General features: G+C 38.6%; 1 protein-coding gene and 1 pseudogene across 1 annotated transcript; one reads left to right on the forward strand and one right to left on the reverse strand.

Annotated features, from left to right (window-relative positions):
* Positions 1-667: 667 nt before the first annotated feature.
* Positions 668-9,428, reverse strand: LOC141364376 (THO complex subunit 5 homolog; annotated as a pseudogene).
* Positions 9,293-12,210, forward strand: LOC141364374 (transmembrane protein 248-like). Its single transcript, XM_073868974.1, has 7 exons — positions 9,293-9,433; positions 9,633-9,816; positions 9,933-10,173; positions 10,292-10,418; positions 10,492-10,642; positions 10,736-10,870; positions 11,872-12,210. The coding sequence occupies exons 2-7, from the start codon at positions 9,658-9,660 to the stop codon at positions 11,890-11,892; spliced, it is 834 nt and encodes a 277-aa protein (XP_073725075.1). The 5' UTR covers positions 9,293-9,433; positions 9,633-9,657; the 3' UTR covers positions 11,893-12,210.
* Positions 12,211-12,360: the final 150 nt, after the last annotated feature.

Below are 12,360 nucleotides of genomic sequence, written 5' to 3' on the forward strand. Positions count from 1 at the left end.
ATATTCACAGAAATATTCATTGGAGTATTTTTTACCGGGCTACAGTTAATATGAATATGTTGCTTTAATTTGAAATAGTGTTTATAACTTTACACCATGATTAATATTTGTATTACCATTATAAATATTTGTATAAATACACAAGAGATGTTTTTAAAATAGAAATAAATGTTGTCTTTTCAGTAGCATTCCTAATACCAATATGAGGTATTTTTTCTAATTTAATTTCAAAGACTTTTAATTGATTGTACCTTGCATTTCTAAATTCTGAAATCGTATAATTCAAACTAATTCGGCTAGTGAATTAAGTGCTTTAGATTCAATGCTTTGAGGCAAAGGTTTAAATACAAATGGGTGATTATATCAAATTAAGTCATTTTCAGCTTTACAACACCCCCTTTATAGAAAATATTATATTGTTATGGTTTGCAACATCTTGTGAACCATGACAATGAGTACTACTAAATTATTCAAATACCGGTAATTAAAAATTAAACCATCTGAAAATAGCATAAATAAATAATGACTTTGCAATTATGTCAGAGTTAAATGTAATCCAGATGAATTCAAAAAGGTCCAGATATGTAATAATATTTCTGAAAGCTTTCTTGATCTACATGAACACACTCAACATAAAAATGACGTTAGATTTGAAAATAGAGGCACATTTTCTTATCAAAATCAATGGTTTATTTTCTAATTCACATTATATTACCAAAACATGAAATACAGGTGAAAATTTAAGCTAAACTTGGGTGAGAAAAGAGGATGAGATCTCTCCAAATGACACTAGATCAGGTTTTTCATCTCCATATCCAAAAGTTCAGCGATGACTGAAGAAGCCCTGAGGATGATTGTACTTAAAGGGCTTCAGGCGACTGGGACCCCTGAAAGTAACAAAAAAACAGATGATTGTAAGTTCTCTAATACAATATTTAATTTTAATATATTTATTTGTCAAGTTGTCATGTCTATCATAGCTTTAAAGTGTGTGGGTTACCTGGCAGTACGTAAGCACATCTTCTCTCTCGGGAATTCTTTAGGTCCCTCCGAACCATCACACACTTGGTTCTCCGTCTCCAGGTACACATCCAGACACACACAGAGACGCTGGATCTGATTGGTCAGAAGCTGGAAGCCTGGGCGTGGCCCCTGCAGCTCGCCCCGGAAGATGTTTACCTCGCTCTCTATCGCCTGAATCAAACACAAAATCATTATAGCATGAATGGGTAAATATCTGAAGATATATTCTCATGCTTGGGTTGAAAAAATCGTACCCGGAGGTTATCGTCCGTGCGGCCGCTTCGTTCTCCTTTCCAGTGAAGCGTGAGCGAGAAGAGGGGTGCGACTTCGGGATATCGAGGGTTCAATACCACAGCGGCCATCAGACGAGCTGATAGAGAATAAAAAGAATTTTAAAACTTAACGTTGCTTTTCAAGAAAGCCCTTGATTTGACAGGGGGGGTGGTATTTCTGACTTATTAACACCGTTAAAGAGTTGTAAACCTCAAGCTAAACAAATGCAAAGTGTCAAAACACCTCCTCTTTCCTACAAGTTTCAGAAAGTTTTTTTTTGAACATGGGTACCAGTTACGCATCACTGACCCCATATTCCTTTTATGGGCAATACCTCTGTAAAGCATGCCCACATGTCAATCAGAGTGAAAGCGAAAACAGGTAAATATCAAGAATCAACAATGGCACGAAGAAAGCCTTGTTTAGCTTTCTAAGTAAGCCAGCATTATGGAAACGATGCATATAGTTTGTTTATCCGGGGTAGTTGTGGAGTTTTGCGTGTGTGTTTGTTTAACGCTGGATTTTGTTAAAATGGGGCGGGCATTAGTCGCAGGCGGTAAGTAAAACGGCATCAAATGTTTTGTTGGGAATTGGCTCGTAAGTGCATATAATGTAAACGACATAAACATGTAGTGAATTATAAGTTATGCAGGATAATGTTTTGTGTGTGTTGCTTGCTCGTGACTCTCTCCTCCCGCTGGGCGCCTCCAGGATTTCATGCTTTTCTGGAAACAATCACTAGAGCTGATCTTTCTTTTATTAATCTGATAAAACTAAAGACTCGGACATATGAAGGATGCAATACTACTCTATAGGTTCTCAAGATTAAAATGAGATGAGAAACAGCGTGTTTTATTTTAGCTTTTATGCTGCGTTCACACCAAACGCGAACAGAACGTCTGGCACAAATGATTTCAATGTTAAGTCAATGTAATGACGCGTTTACGCGCATCTGGAGGTCTCGCTGTGCGAATGAGGCGTTTAGCGCGGTGCTGTTAATGCGAATACGCCTCGTTCGTGAGAATGACACGAATTGACGCACTGATGACGCAAATTGACGCACTGATGACGCAAATTGAGGCTCTCATGACGCGACACATTGATGATGCGAATTGACGCAATGATGGCGCGAATTGACACGCTGATGACGCGAATTGACGCAATGATGGCGCGAATTGAGCGTTGCCTCAGGAAATGCACAAGTTAAAAAGAGCGGAGTCGCAGAAGTCCCTCCCATGATGCAAATTTCCACGTGAATGTCTTCAATGACTAGAATTTCAGGCACGAATGAAGCGCGTAAACTCAAAATGTTCAAGCGTCCAACTTGACCCCTCTACCGCGTCTGGTGTGAACGCACAGTAAGGCTATAAGGCCCCAACTGATCCCTTTCTATCAAAGTATTGCGTCTCTTAGTTAAAACTGAAATGTGGAACACACTCAATGCTGTCAATCAAATATTTGGGTACATACGAGCACAGTTCTCACCCGTGCCTCTCTCCACCACAGCCATGAAGAACAGATCCGTCTCGCTTACCAGACCGACCTTCAGCAGGTGCTGCACGAAGCTCAACTCCTGTAAAACAAACAACCACAGTCACACTCAAAAAACTAAAAACTGTATTTTTTTCTGAACCATACGATCGTGGGTGCAAATGAACGCACAGTGAATTCCTGGTAGCTCATCATGGTCCAGCGTGTGAGGCCGGAAACCACTTTGGCAGGGAAGAGATGCTGGCATTCGCTGGAGACTGGAATGATGCTGTGCTCTGGAACACAACAGACCATCGTACACTTCCGTTTATTTAGTTCATTCATTGCACAATTACGTAAGGATTAATTGATGACGGGCCGTTGATTTATTTGAAAATAATGCACACCCAAGGTGGTAAGTGAAGTGAAGTTACATTGCAGGTGTGAATTATTTTCAAATAATTCAAAGTGTACTACTCTGATGGTTATTTTAAGACAACTGACATATTAGGTGTGCGTTTATGAAAAATAATGCATACCCGTGCAATATGCAATACGAATGTGAGACTTAAGTGATGCGTGTTTGTGTACCGAGTGAGCTGAACTGTTTATGTAGAGCCAGTCTGGCCTGCAGACGTCCTTTGAGCAGTTTCATAGTTTTCTCCATGTGACTGGCACTAAGAGCGTTACCCGTCATCTCAGCCTGAAACAAACATCTCAATACATCACTACTGTCTGTTTAAAAAGGTAATTTATTACAAAATATAAGGTAAACCCACACAAACCTGTGAGAACTGCAGGCCGCCCAGTTTTTGCACCCAAACGTACGGATGTCCCAATTCTGAGACGTAATCCTCAAATGTATTGATTCTGCACACAAAAATGTGTTAATTTATATTTGATTATATCTGGATCACCTTTCAAATTTAAAGGTTTTTATTATTATTATTATTATTAAGCAGATTTACCCGACTTTATCAAACTGATAACGGTTGGCAGGGTTGGGCGTCTCCCGGCCGTGATCGGACGCATAAAGACAGTTCAGCAAACTGTCCGAGTTCATCAGCTCCCTGTGAAACACATGGTATATGTTAGAGAAAATCAAACGTAAAGTCCACGTGCTGTTGACTAATCACTGTTAACAAATATCCAGATGTTAGGAGATGTTACAAACCCCGAACTGATGGCTCCTGACAAATCCACAGACGTGGAAACTTTGATCTTCACAGTGAGTATGTTGAGGTTCATGAGGTAATAAAAGTACAGATGCAAAACACTGTTGTCTGAAGAGAGAGAAAGAAACACAACCCAATGAAATCATCTTCATTCATCATGCACAAACATCTCAAAAATAATGCGACATGGGCACAATTCCCAACAAAGATTCATCCACCGAGTATTTCTTTATCAATAAACATGTTTTTAAAAGTGCTTAATAAAGTTTAAAGAGGTTAGAAGCTTGGTGGTGAAATCTGTGAAAAGACAATCTTGTTGGACAAAACGTTTAAGTGGCAAAACTTTTGTTAAACACAGAGCGTATTTTTTGCAACGAACCAATAGCCTACGGGAAAATGAATGGGCTTTTGGCGAGGGAACCAGTGTCCTGCTAACTTCTACATTTTTGAAAACCAAAAAATGTTTCTACTACAAAAACAAAATACTAGGAATGCAATTGAATCATTGTTGACAAAAAACTATGTTTTTGCAAGAGCTAACATCTCACCGTTTTTAATGATTTAAAAAAAAAACAGCAACTTTATAGTGGTCTGTCAAACGCACACACCTTTACACTTAAGGTCCACGCAAAGCGAAAGAGGGTGACGTCTTAACATCTCTTTACGCTTGTCCTCCATCTGAACGCCAACTGTTCCTCTGCGACGCTTCTGAACACACAGCAGAAAAGAAAGTGAAGATGCAATCTAAAGAGTAAAAAAAGTGAATGAATAAAAGAGTCTTACTGTATTCTGCTGCTCCTCTTCAGCATCTGAATCACTTTCATCATCTGAAAGACACACAAATATTACACATTGATCACATGCACACACAATTGAGACTTACAGATCACACAGACACACATCTTGTGATTCTTCTGGGCGTCTGGAGAGAGCTTTGGCCTCGTCCACGTCTCCACTGATGTTCACGGACAGATTTTTGTCTAAAACAAACAATCGCATGATGTCACCTTTGTTTGAATGTGATCTGAGAGAGCGAGGGGGCGTGTCTTACCGCAAGCCTGTCCGTACGCGCTCGCCTGCACCAACAACACGTAAAGCGGAGGGGGCAGGTGACGCGCCACCTCGGCCTGTTTCTGCATGCGCTCGTACGGCATCGAGAGATACTCCTGCACCGGTATAGATGCCTGAAAAGCACACGGAGAATGCACTGCCATGAAAAAGTCTGGGAGACACTTTTAAAGAAAGAACGAATCACAAGTTAAATGATTTTGGGATGTACCTGCATGATGTTTTGCAGTCCAGGCTGAAGGCTGCTCAGATATTCTTTCTTCTGCTCGATGGCTTTCTGGATCTTCTCCTTACTGGTCAGAGACGTCTTGTACTGCTCCGCCAACCTGTGCGACAGACCGACGTGCGGATTAAATCAAATGCTTCTTCGTGGTCATGATTCAGTGGTAGTTTAAATAACTTGTGTGCATGTCACCTCTTCCTCTGCTCCAATTCCCAATCCAGGCGAGCTAGGGTGAGCTGGTGTTGGTCATCTCGAGTGATGTGAGGTCGTGAGATCTCCTCTGGAGCCTCCTGGAAGAACTCCTGCTCGCTGACTAGCTCGATCTCCTCATGCTGAGACTTGACACACACATAAACACATATTAACCTCAACTTCAAACAGGTTACTTTTATCAGGGTACCAAGCTGGACTTCCAACTAGGTAATGATAAGTAATTTTTATAGCTATTAAAAACAGCTGTAATATGAAGTATAACATTCTGTCTGTGTGCAAGCTCATCTTCAACACTCACTTGAATTCGAGACATTTGCCGATCTCTTTTTGCAGATGCATGACCTCATAGAGAAGATTCTGAAGCTGCAGGTGAAGAACATCAACACGCTGCTTCGTCTGTGGACAAAGTGAAAGCAAGTGAGAAAGGGTCAGCTAAATAAACTATGTATTTCACGGTTTAAACTCCTTTTGAAGTCAAGTTAAGCCACATTTTATTGTCATTTCAACCATAAACAGCTAGTACTGTACACAGTGAAACTAAACAATGTTATTTTAGTACAAAGGCGCTACATACAACACCACAAAACTGCAAGAATACTTATTCACAAGACGTTACAGGCCATAACAATATGATATTTAGAAATGTAACACCAAATAATACTTTGGACACCAAATGTACCTGACTGTAACTACATAATTATCCACATATAAAAATGCTAATTTTCTACCCATAAGACATCTTAGACAGGTGATTTAAAAGAGAAAAATACATTTCTGTATGCATTACAAACTTGTGACTAACCATGTGTGTAGGTCTATGTTTGTATCTGGGTCCAAGCCTTCACTCATTTCAATAGATGATACCGTTTAAACAGCTGTTTATGAGCACTATTTATTCATATTATTAGTGCTGGGCAAAGATTAATCACGATTAATCGCATACAAAATAAGAGTGATTTTTGCATACATAAATTAATTTCACAAATTTTTTATTTATATATAATTTTTATTTATATATATACACAATATAGAATATATACAAATAGAAATAAATATATAATTCCAGTTGTATATTTATTTCTATTTGTATATATTCTATATTATATATTGTATATAATAAATAAACATTATATATAAATAAAACATGGAAAACATGGAAAAATATTGGTCCGTAAAAGGAAATTTCAGAAAGGCAATATTGATAAATTCATCTGAAATATTTTTATTCATCCCTACCTATGTACTTGAACAACTAAAGTTGTACCTAAAGTATGTGATGGGAATTTGCCTTTTCAATAAAAAGATAATAAAAAAGGGAAATATAAATAAATATATAAAAACATTTAAATGTTTCTTAAATGCATACATGAATATATTACACACCGCACACACTCATATATTATGGAAAAAAAAATCTCTTTTATTTTGTATGCGATTAGTCGCGATTAATCTTTGCCTAGCACTACATATTATTCATTTAATCAAAAAATTTATAAACTCAGTGTACACTGCAGTCTCCAGGCTCACGAAATAACAGACAGCAATATATTAATAATTCATAAATGTCTATGAGTCCATGTCTGGTCATCTCGGATTTTGTTATGGAGATTAAAATTAGGTTTTTGGTAGTTTTGCATTATAATACGAGTATATATTAGCGTGATTTTTGTTATTTCCCTATTGCATTTAAGATCGGTTGGACCCGGAAGCGGTGCATGACGTCAGACTTAACAAGCCCATATACCTCATGCGTCTGATCTCTGCCTTTCTTTAGTCTCATGTGCGCCAGACGGTTGAGTTTCTTCAGAGTAATAAAATGAACACTGCTTTGTCTGCGTCTCTCCTCAATCTCCACACTCTGTATATAAATAATAAAGACCAAAATTCAGCATCAATCCATTCATCATCACTTTTCACAAAGAAAAATTGTGCACCCCGGTGAACTCACCCCGTCTTTAGCGCCGCTGGCTTTCAGCTCCTGGATTTCTGCCATCAGTTTAGCCAGAGCGGCACACGTGTCTTTATACAGGATATAATCCTGCTGTGCATCTCGGCCTTCCAGCTCCACTTCCTCATTATACACACGCACATCCTAAAAGAAAACACACACACAGAGAGTGAGCAGTGCAATAGACAAAAAAAAAAACACAAATCCTGCCTACCGGCTTAATATATTCGAAAAAGTTAATTTGGGGGTGAAATATGACCCAGATATTATTTTTAATAAATATGGTGCACCCAGATATGATTCCTACATCACCAAAATGTGCAACAAGGAATGTGTGAGGTGAGATAGGAAAGGAGATGGATCTCATTGGAACCTGATTCTTTCCTGCAGACAGCTTCCTCTGTCCAATAGGAAGAAGTCCTGCAGAACACGTGACCTAGACACGCCAATCACAGTAAGCGCTCACTGGAAAGCTCAGCATCACAACATTACTCATCTGAACACAACTCGTGAAAGAATGACATCTTAAAGCCTAAATGTGTGGATGGAACGTGCTGGAGTGTACCTGAACCTCCCTCAACCTGACCTTCCTCAATTTGACATGTTTACTGACTGCACTGAGCTGCATAAAGACATGAAAATTATTAGCAAAGAAAAAACACTTAAATCACATCAAAAGATCCACTAACACAAACTGTTTGACCTCGTCAGGTGTTAATGACATCACAGCATCTCACCTGATCTCCCTCTCGACTCCGTTTGGTTTCTGGAGTGCCGCCTTCGTTTCGGATCACTTTAGGTTTTCTCTTCTTCACTGCGTCTGAAGACATGACTGAAACGTCAAGGAAGAACAAACTGAAAAGAAAGAAGTCCATTAACAAAAACATACACTGTACTTTGACCCTAGTTTAGACATGTTGCTCAGATCGATCATTTGGTTATATTTTAAGATCACTGCACATTTTGAGGCCAGGATCTCTTTAACTAATTAACAAAAGAGGAACGATAGATAGCTTCCCATTGTGTCAGATTCAAAACTTACCAACATCCCAGTAAATAAGCACTTTCTGTATAACAAAGAAATTCATTTAAATAATGCAATTTGATAACACTGAATTGGGCCACAATAGTATCATCCAAAGAAAAAAACATATAGGTCGACCACTTCAATAAAGACCCTTAAACATACCTGGGCATGTACTTTAATTATGTGAAAGTGGGCACAAACAGAAACAATTTTGCTATACATCGACATCAACCACGTTTTTAAACGGTAAACGTTAGATGCCACTTTATATTTACATAAACAGAGTTTCTTCCAGCAGACTAACGTTAATATATAGACTGACTTAACTGAAAATGTGCTTATCGTTACGAATCTGTAGCTTACATAATATTTTACTAGTTTATTAAACTGTGCTGAATTCATAACAAATGGGTTAGCTTACGCTACAGTAACAGCTAAACCATTTTAAACGCGTCAAATTCATCGTGCATCGTAAAAGACATAAATGTCTAAATGCATTAACACTCACCTTTGGTCACTTTCTCCAATTTCAGTACGCAAATATGATATCAATGTTTAGGTGATTTCATTCAATCAGTAAGAGTTAGCATACTGACTTGAGGAGCCAGAGGGAAACAGTGGACAACACTTCCGGTCGCTGTTTTATAAAATAAGAGCGGGCGAAAAAACCGATGCTCGAAGTATTAGTTCTTAAAATCAAAACTCGTTTTAAGATGTAATTTTAACACGTTTAATGAGTGGTGAAAATAATTTAGACCGCACGCGATAAACACTCTGAATGCAAATAACTGGCTCGTATGAGACGTATTGCGTTCGTCTGTTACGAGACTTTTATTTTGGAAAACTAGCTTGTGGGCATGCAAACTTACCTGTGAGGACGCTGCTTGCGTAGCCTTAACCCAAATCGCAGTTTATCAATGTTTGTAATTTTCATCTGCGTCTTTTAGGTATTAAGCATCTTTAATATTACACCACGACCAGTAAAACGTTTGGTCAAATGAATGTCATTGATGGTAAGCGATTATCTTACTCGGATTCAAAACAAATACGCGCGTGACTCGAGGAGGATGGAGTTAAACATTGACAGAGTTCGTAAAGTGATTTAACTGTAAACCGAAGTCAATTTAAAATAAATCGTCTATGTAGTTAGTAACATAGTAATAATAGTTTTGTGTGCAATCATGACTATTTTGTATGGTTTGCACTTCACAGGTGGCGTCATCGCAACTGGTGCATTATGGGTCATTGGAGGCCTGTATCTAATTTGAGAGATCAGCTGTCTCGACATCCTCCTGTGGTTGTGTTTTTCTTGTGCATACTGATTCTCTCTATAACTTTTGTTAGTTTTGGGCTTTACTCTCGGTATCAGGATATAAAGAACCCTGATATAAGTTTAGTGAGTATTCCCTTAGTTCCTACAATGTATTGTTAATGCTTGTTTCATATACTTATTTAGGTCTGTTGTATTCTGTCTGTATTCTTCTTAACTTAATCATGCACTTGTTTTTCTAGGACTGGAACCAGGTTTTGGGTTCTATTGCTGGTTTCAGGTTCTGCACACATTTAAATGATACAGATGCACATCTGGAGGAAGACTCTCCACGTATGGTGGAGCACGCAAACACGATTACAACTAACATTTCCATGAACACTTCTCATGTTTCCTTACTGGTTCCTCTGGTGATAACGGGAGACATCCGATCTGATATTGTCATCAGTACTACAATGTTGGGCAGCCAGCTGGGCATGAAAGGTTAGATTGGAGCTATATGCAGTTTTATGTTCATATGTGGCACATCATGAGAATGAGTAAATAATGACTTTTTTCATTTGGGGGCCAAATATTGCTTTATTCCCAATATATTTCTCAGGAGATGCAGCCAAAACAACAGTGAACATTACACTTCACCTGCACAGTGATGTTTCCAACAACCAAACTGGACCACGGATGACCTGTCTGCAGCTCACCGCCCTCACACATGTTCTTCCTCAGACTCCGTGAGGAGCTTATATGTCTAATACTGTCGTTCTTAAAAATGAGATCATGCAAGCTAACCTGTTGACTTTTCAGGTCACCCCCCGAATGCTCATTGGTGGGGAACGTAGATGATACCACATCACCTGTTAGGGCTGTTGCCATTGAGACAAATAAGCATGATTCCCCACACTGCTTCAATATGAAGTTCGCAGAAGATCCAAGCCTGACGGTCATGCTTACGCAGGTTGAAGACTCTTTATTGCTTTTCTTTATAACAATTTATTCGAACAACTATTCATCCTGTGTAACCGACTTTACTTCTGTATTCCTTAACTAGGAGGAAAAAGCTGTATGTAGGTATCACCTTTTGTTGGTCAGCATTTCGCTGCTGGTTATCTGCATCCTGATGAGTTTCCGTGGAACCTTCTCTTCATCAAAATCTCGTTCTTACCAAGCAAATGATCTCCAAAAGGTAGTTAGTATATAGGTTGTGTACTAGGGATGGGACGATAAATGCCGATACACACTAATAATAGCGTAGCCTGGCCCATAACGAATTGCAGAATCGATATTATGCACAGCTTCATGTACTTCAGCTTTTGATCAGTAGGAAGTCCTAATCGATCTGAAATCACTGTTAGTTTGAGTCGTTTATAAGTTAACATGCATTTGAAAAAACAACACTCGTCAAACATAATCATCATACATATTCTTTATTATCATGAAATTACCTGAAAAGGTTTGAAGAACAGATATATAAACATAGAATTAAATACGTAGACTAGACACCTCATGATGTGCTGGAACGCAATCCAGCCGCCATATTGGTTGGGTCACCTCATTCAACGCTAACACCAGAGTCGATAGGAGTCAACGGAGAGCGAGCAACTATGCCCGTATTTTTTTACATCCTGCGGTTGCAATAACCGCCGCAGTATTGATACCAGATCGCATGGGATTACCTTTCACAAGTAAGACTAAACAATAATTTTATCATTTATAATATTATGTCATTGTAAGTAACGTTACTTGCGTGTAACCAAACCGTGTGAAAATCCAGTAAAAATTTTAGGAGTTATGATTATTGTAGTTGGCAATACACCTTCTTCCGTAGAAATAAATGCAGGGGGCGCACTGGGGACCCATCCAAGATGGCGGCCGCGCTGATACGTCAGCTCCAATAGGCAGCGTAAGTCAATGAGGTGTCTACGTATATAATGTCTATAGATATAAATATATGCTAATTCCTGGAGATGTGTGAGTAAATGGTTCTTCTTCTGCGGCCCATATTGAGTTTCTGCACGAGAGCGCCCTCTGGCTTTTGGATCTAGCGCTATTCACCGTAATTCATCGAGAAGCATAGCAAGCATCATCAGCCGATTTATCGACCCATCCCTATTGTGTACTGACAAGATCCCTGTCATCATTTATACTTTGCAATCACTTTAAATAATGAATATATTCAATTCCTAGGATACGCTGCTGAGTCCATGAGAAGATTTGCAGATCAACCGAAACATCCGAAGATACCTGAAGAATCAACACTTGAGCATTCAACACCAATTTATTACCATTTCTGCGACTAACTGATGTCAATGTATGAATTAATTTCATGAATGGTTGCTGTATTATAATGCATGAGTGCAATGTCTGCAAAAAAACATAACCAGAAATCTATGGTTGTTAAGTTATATTAAACCTTTACTCCAAGAGTAAAACACAAGGTGGCTGTATTTTGCCCTTAATTCTATTAAATGAAGGTGATTACCATTGTATTGTTGATTGAGATTGAAATAAAAATATTCTGTTGTACCCCAGAGTATAATTCTTGAAACAAATGGCGTCCTTTGATTGGTTAAAAATAGACTGGTATGACCGCATCAGGTACTTATTTTTGTAATGGAGTCCATGTAGTGTGGACTTGTTTGTAGTTTGATAGCACAGTTAAACGTAAACTATATT

The sequence above is a fragment of the Misgurnus anguillicaudatus genome, chromosome 6, assembly GCF_027580225.2.
Source record: "Misgurnus anguillicaudatus chromosome 6, ASM2758022v2, whole genome shotgun sequence".
Classification (NCBI taxonomy): Eukaryota; Metazoa; Chordata; class Actinopteri; order Cypriniformes; family Cobitidae; genus Misgurnus; species Misgurnus anguillicaudatus.

Bases quoted from the DNA above. Each gene is read 5' to 3' on its own strand.
- LOC141364374 (XM_073868974.1), top strand. From the start codon at position 9,658: ATGGGTCATTGGAGGCCTGTATCTAATTTGAGAGATCAGCTGTCTCGA. The intron at 9,817-9,932 runs GTGAGTATTCCC...TTGTTTTTCTAG, and splicing joins AGAACCCTGATATAAGTTTA to GACTGGAACCAGGTTTTGGG. The intron at 10,174-10,291 runs GTTAGATTGGAG...TATATTTCTCAG, and splicing joins CAGCCAGCTGGGCATGAAAG to GAGATGCAGCCAAAACAACA.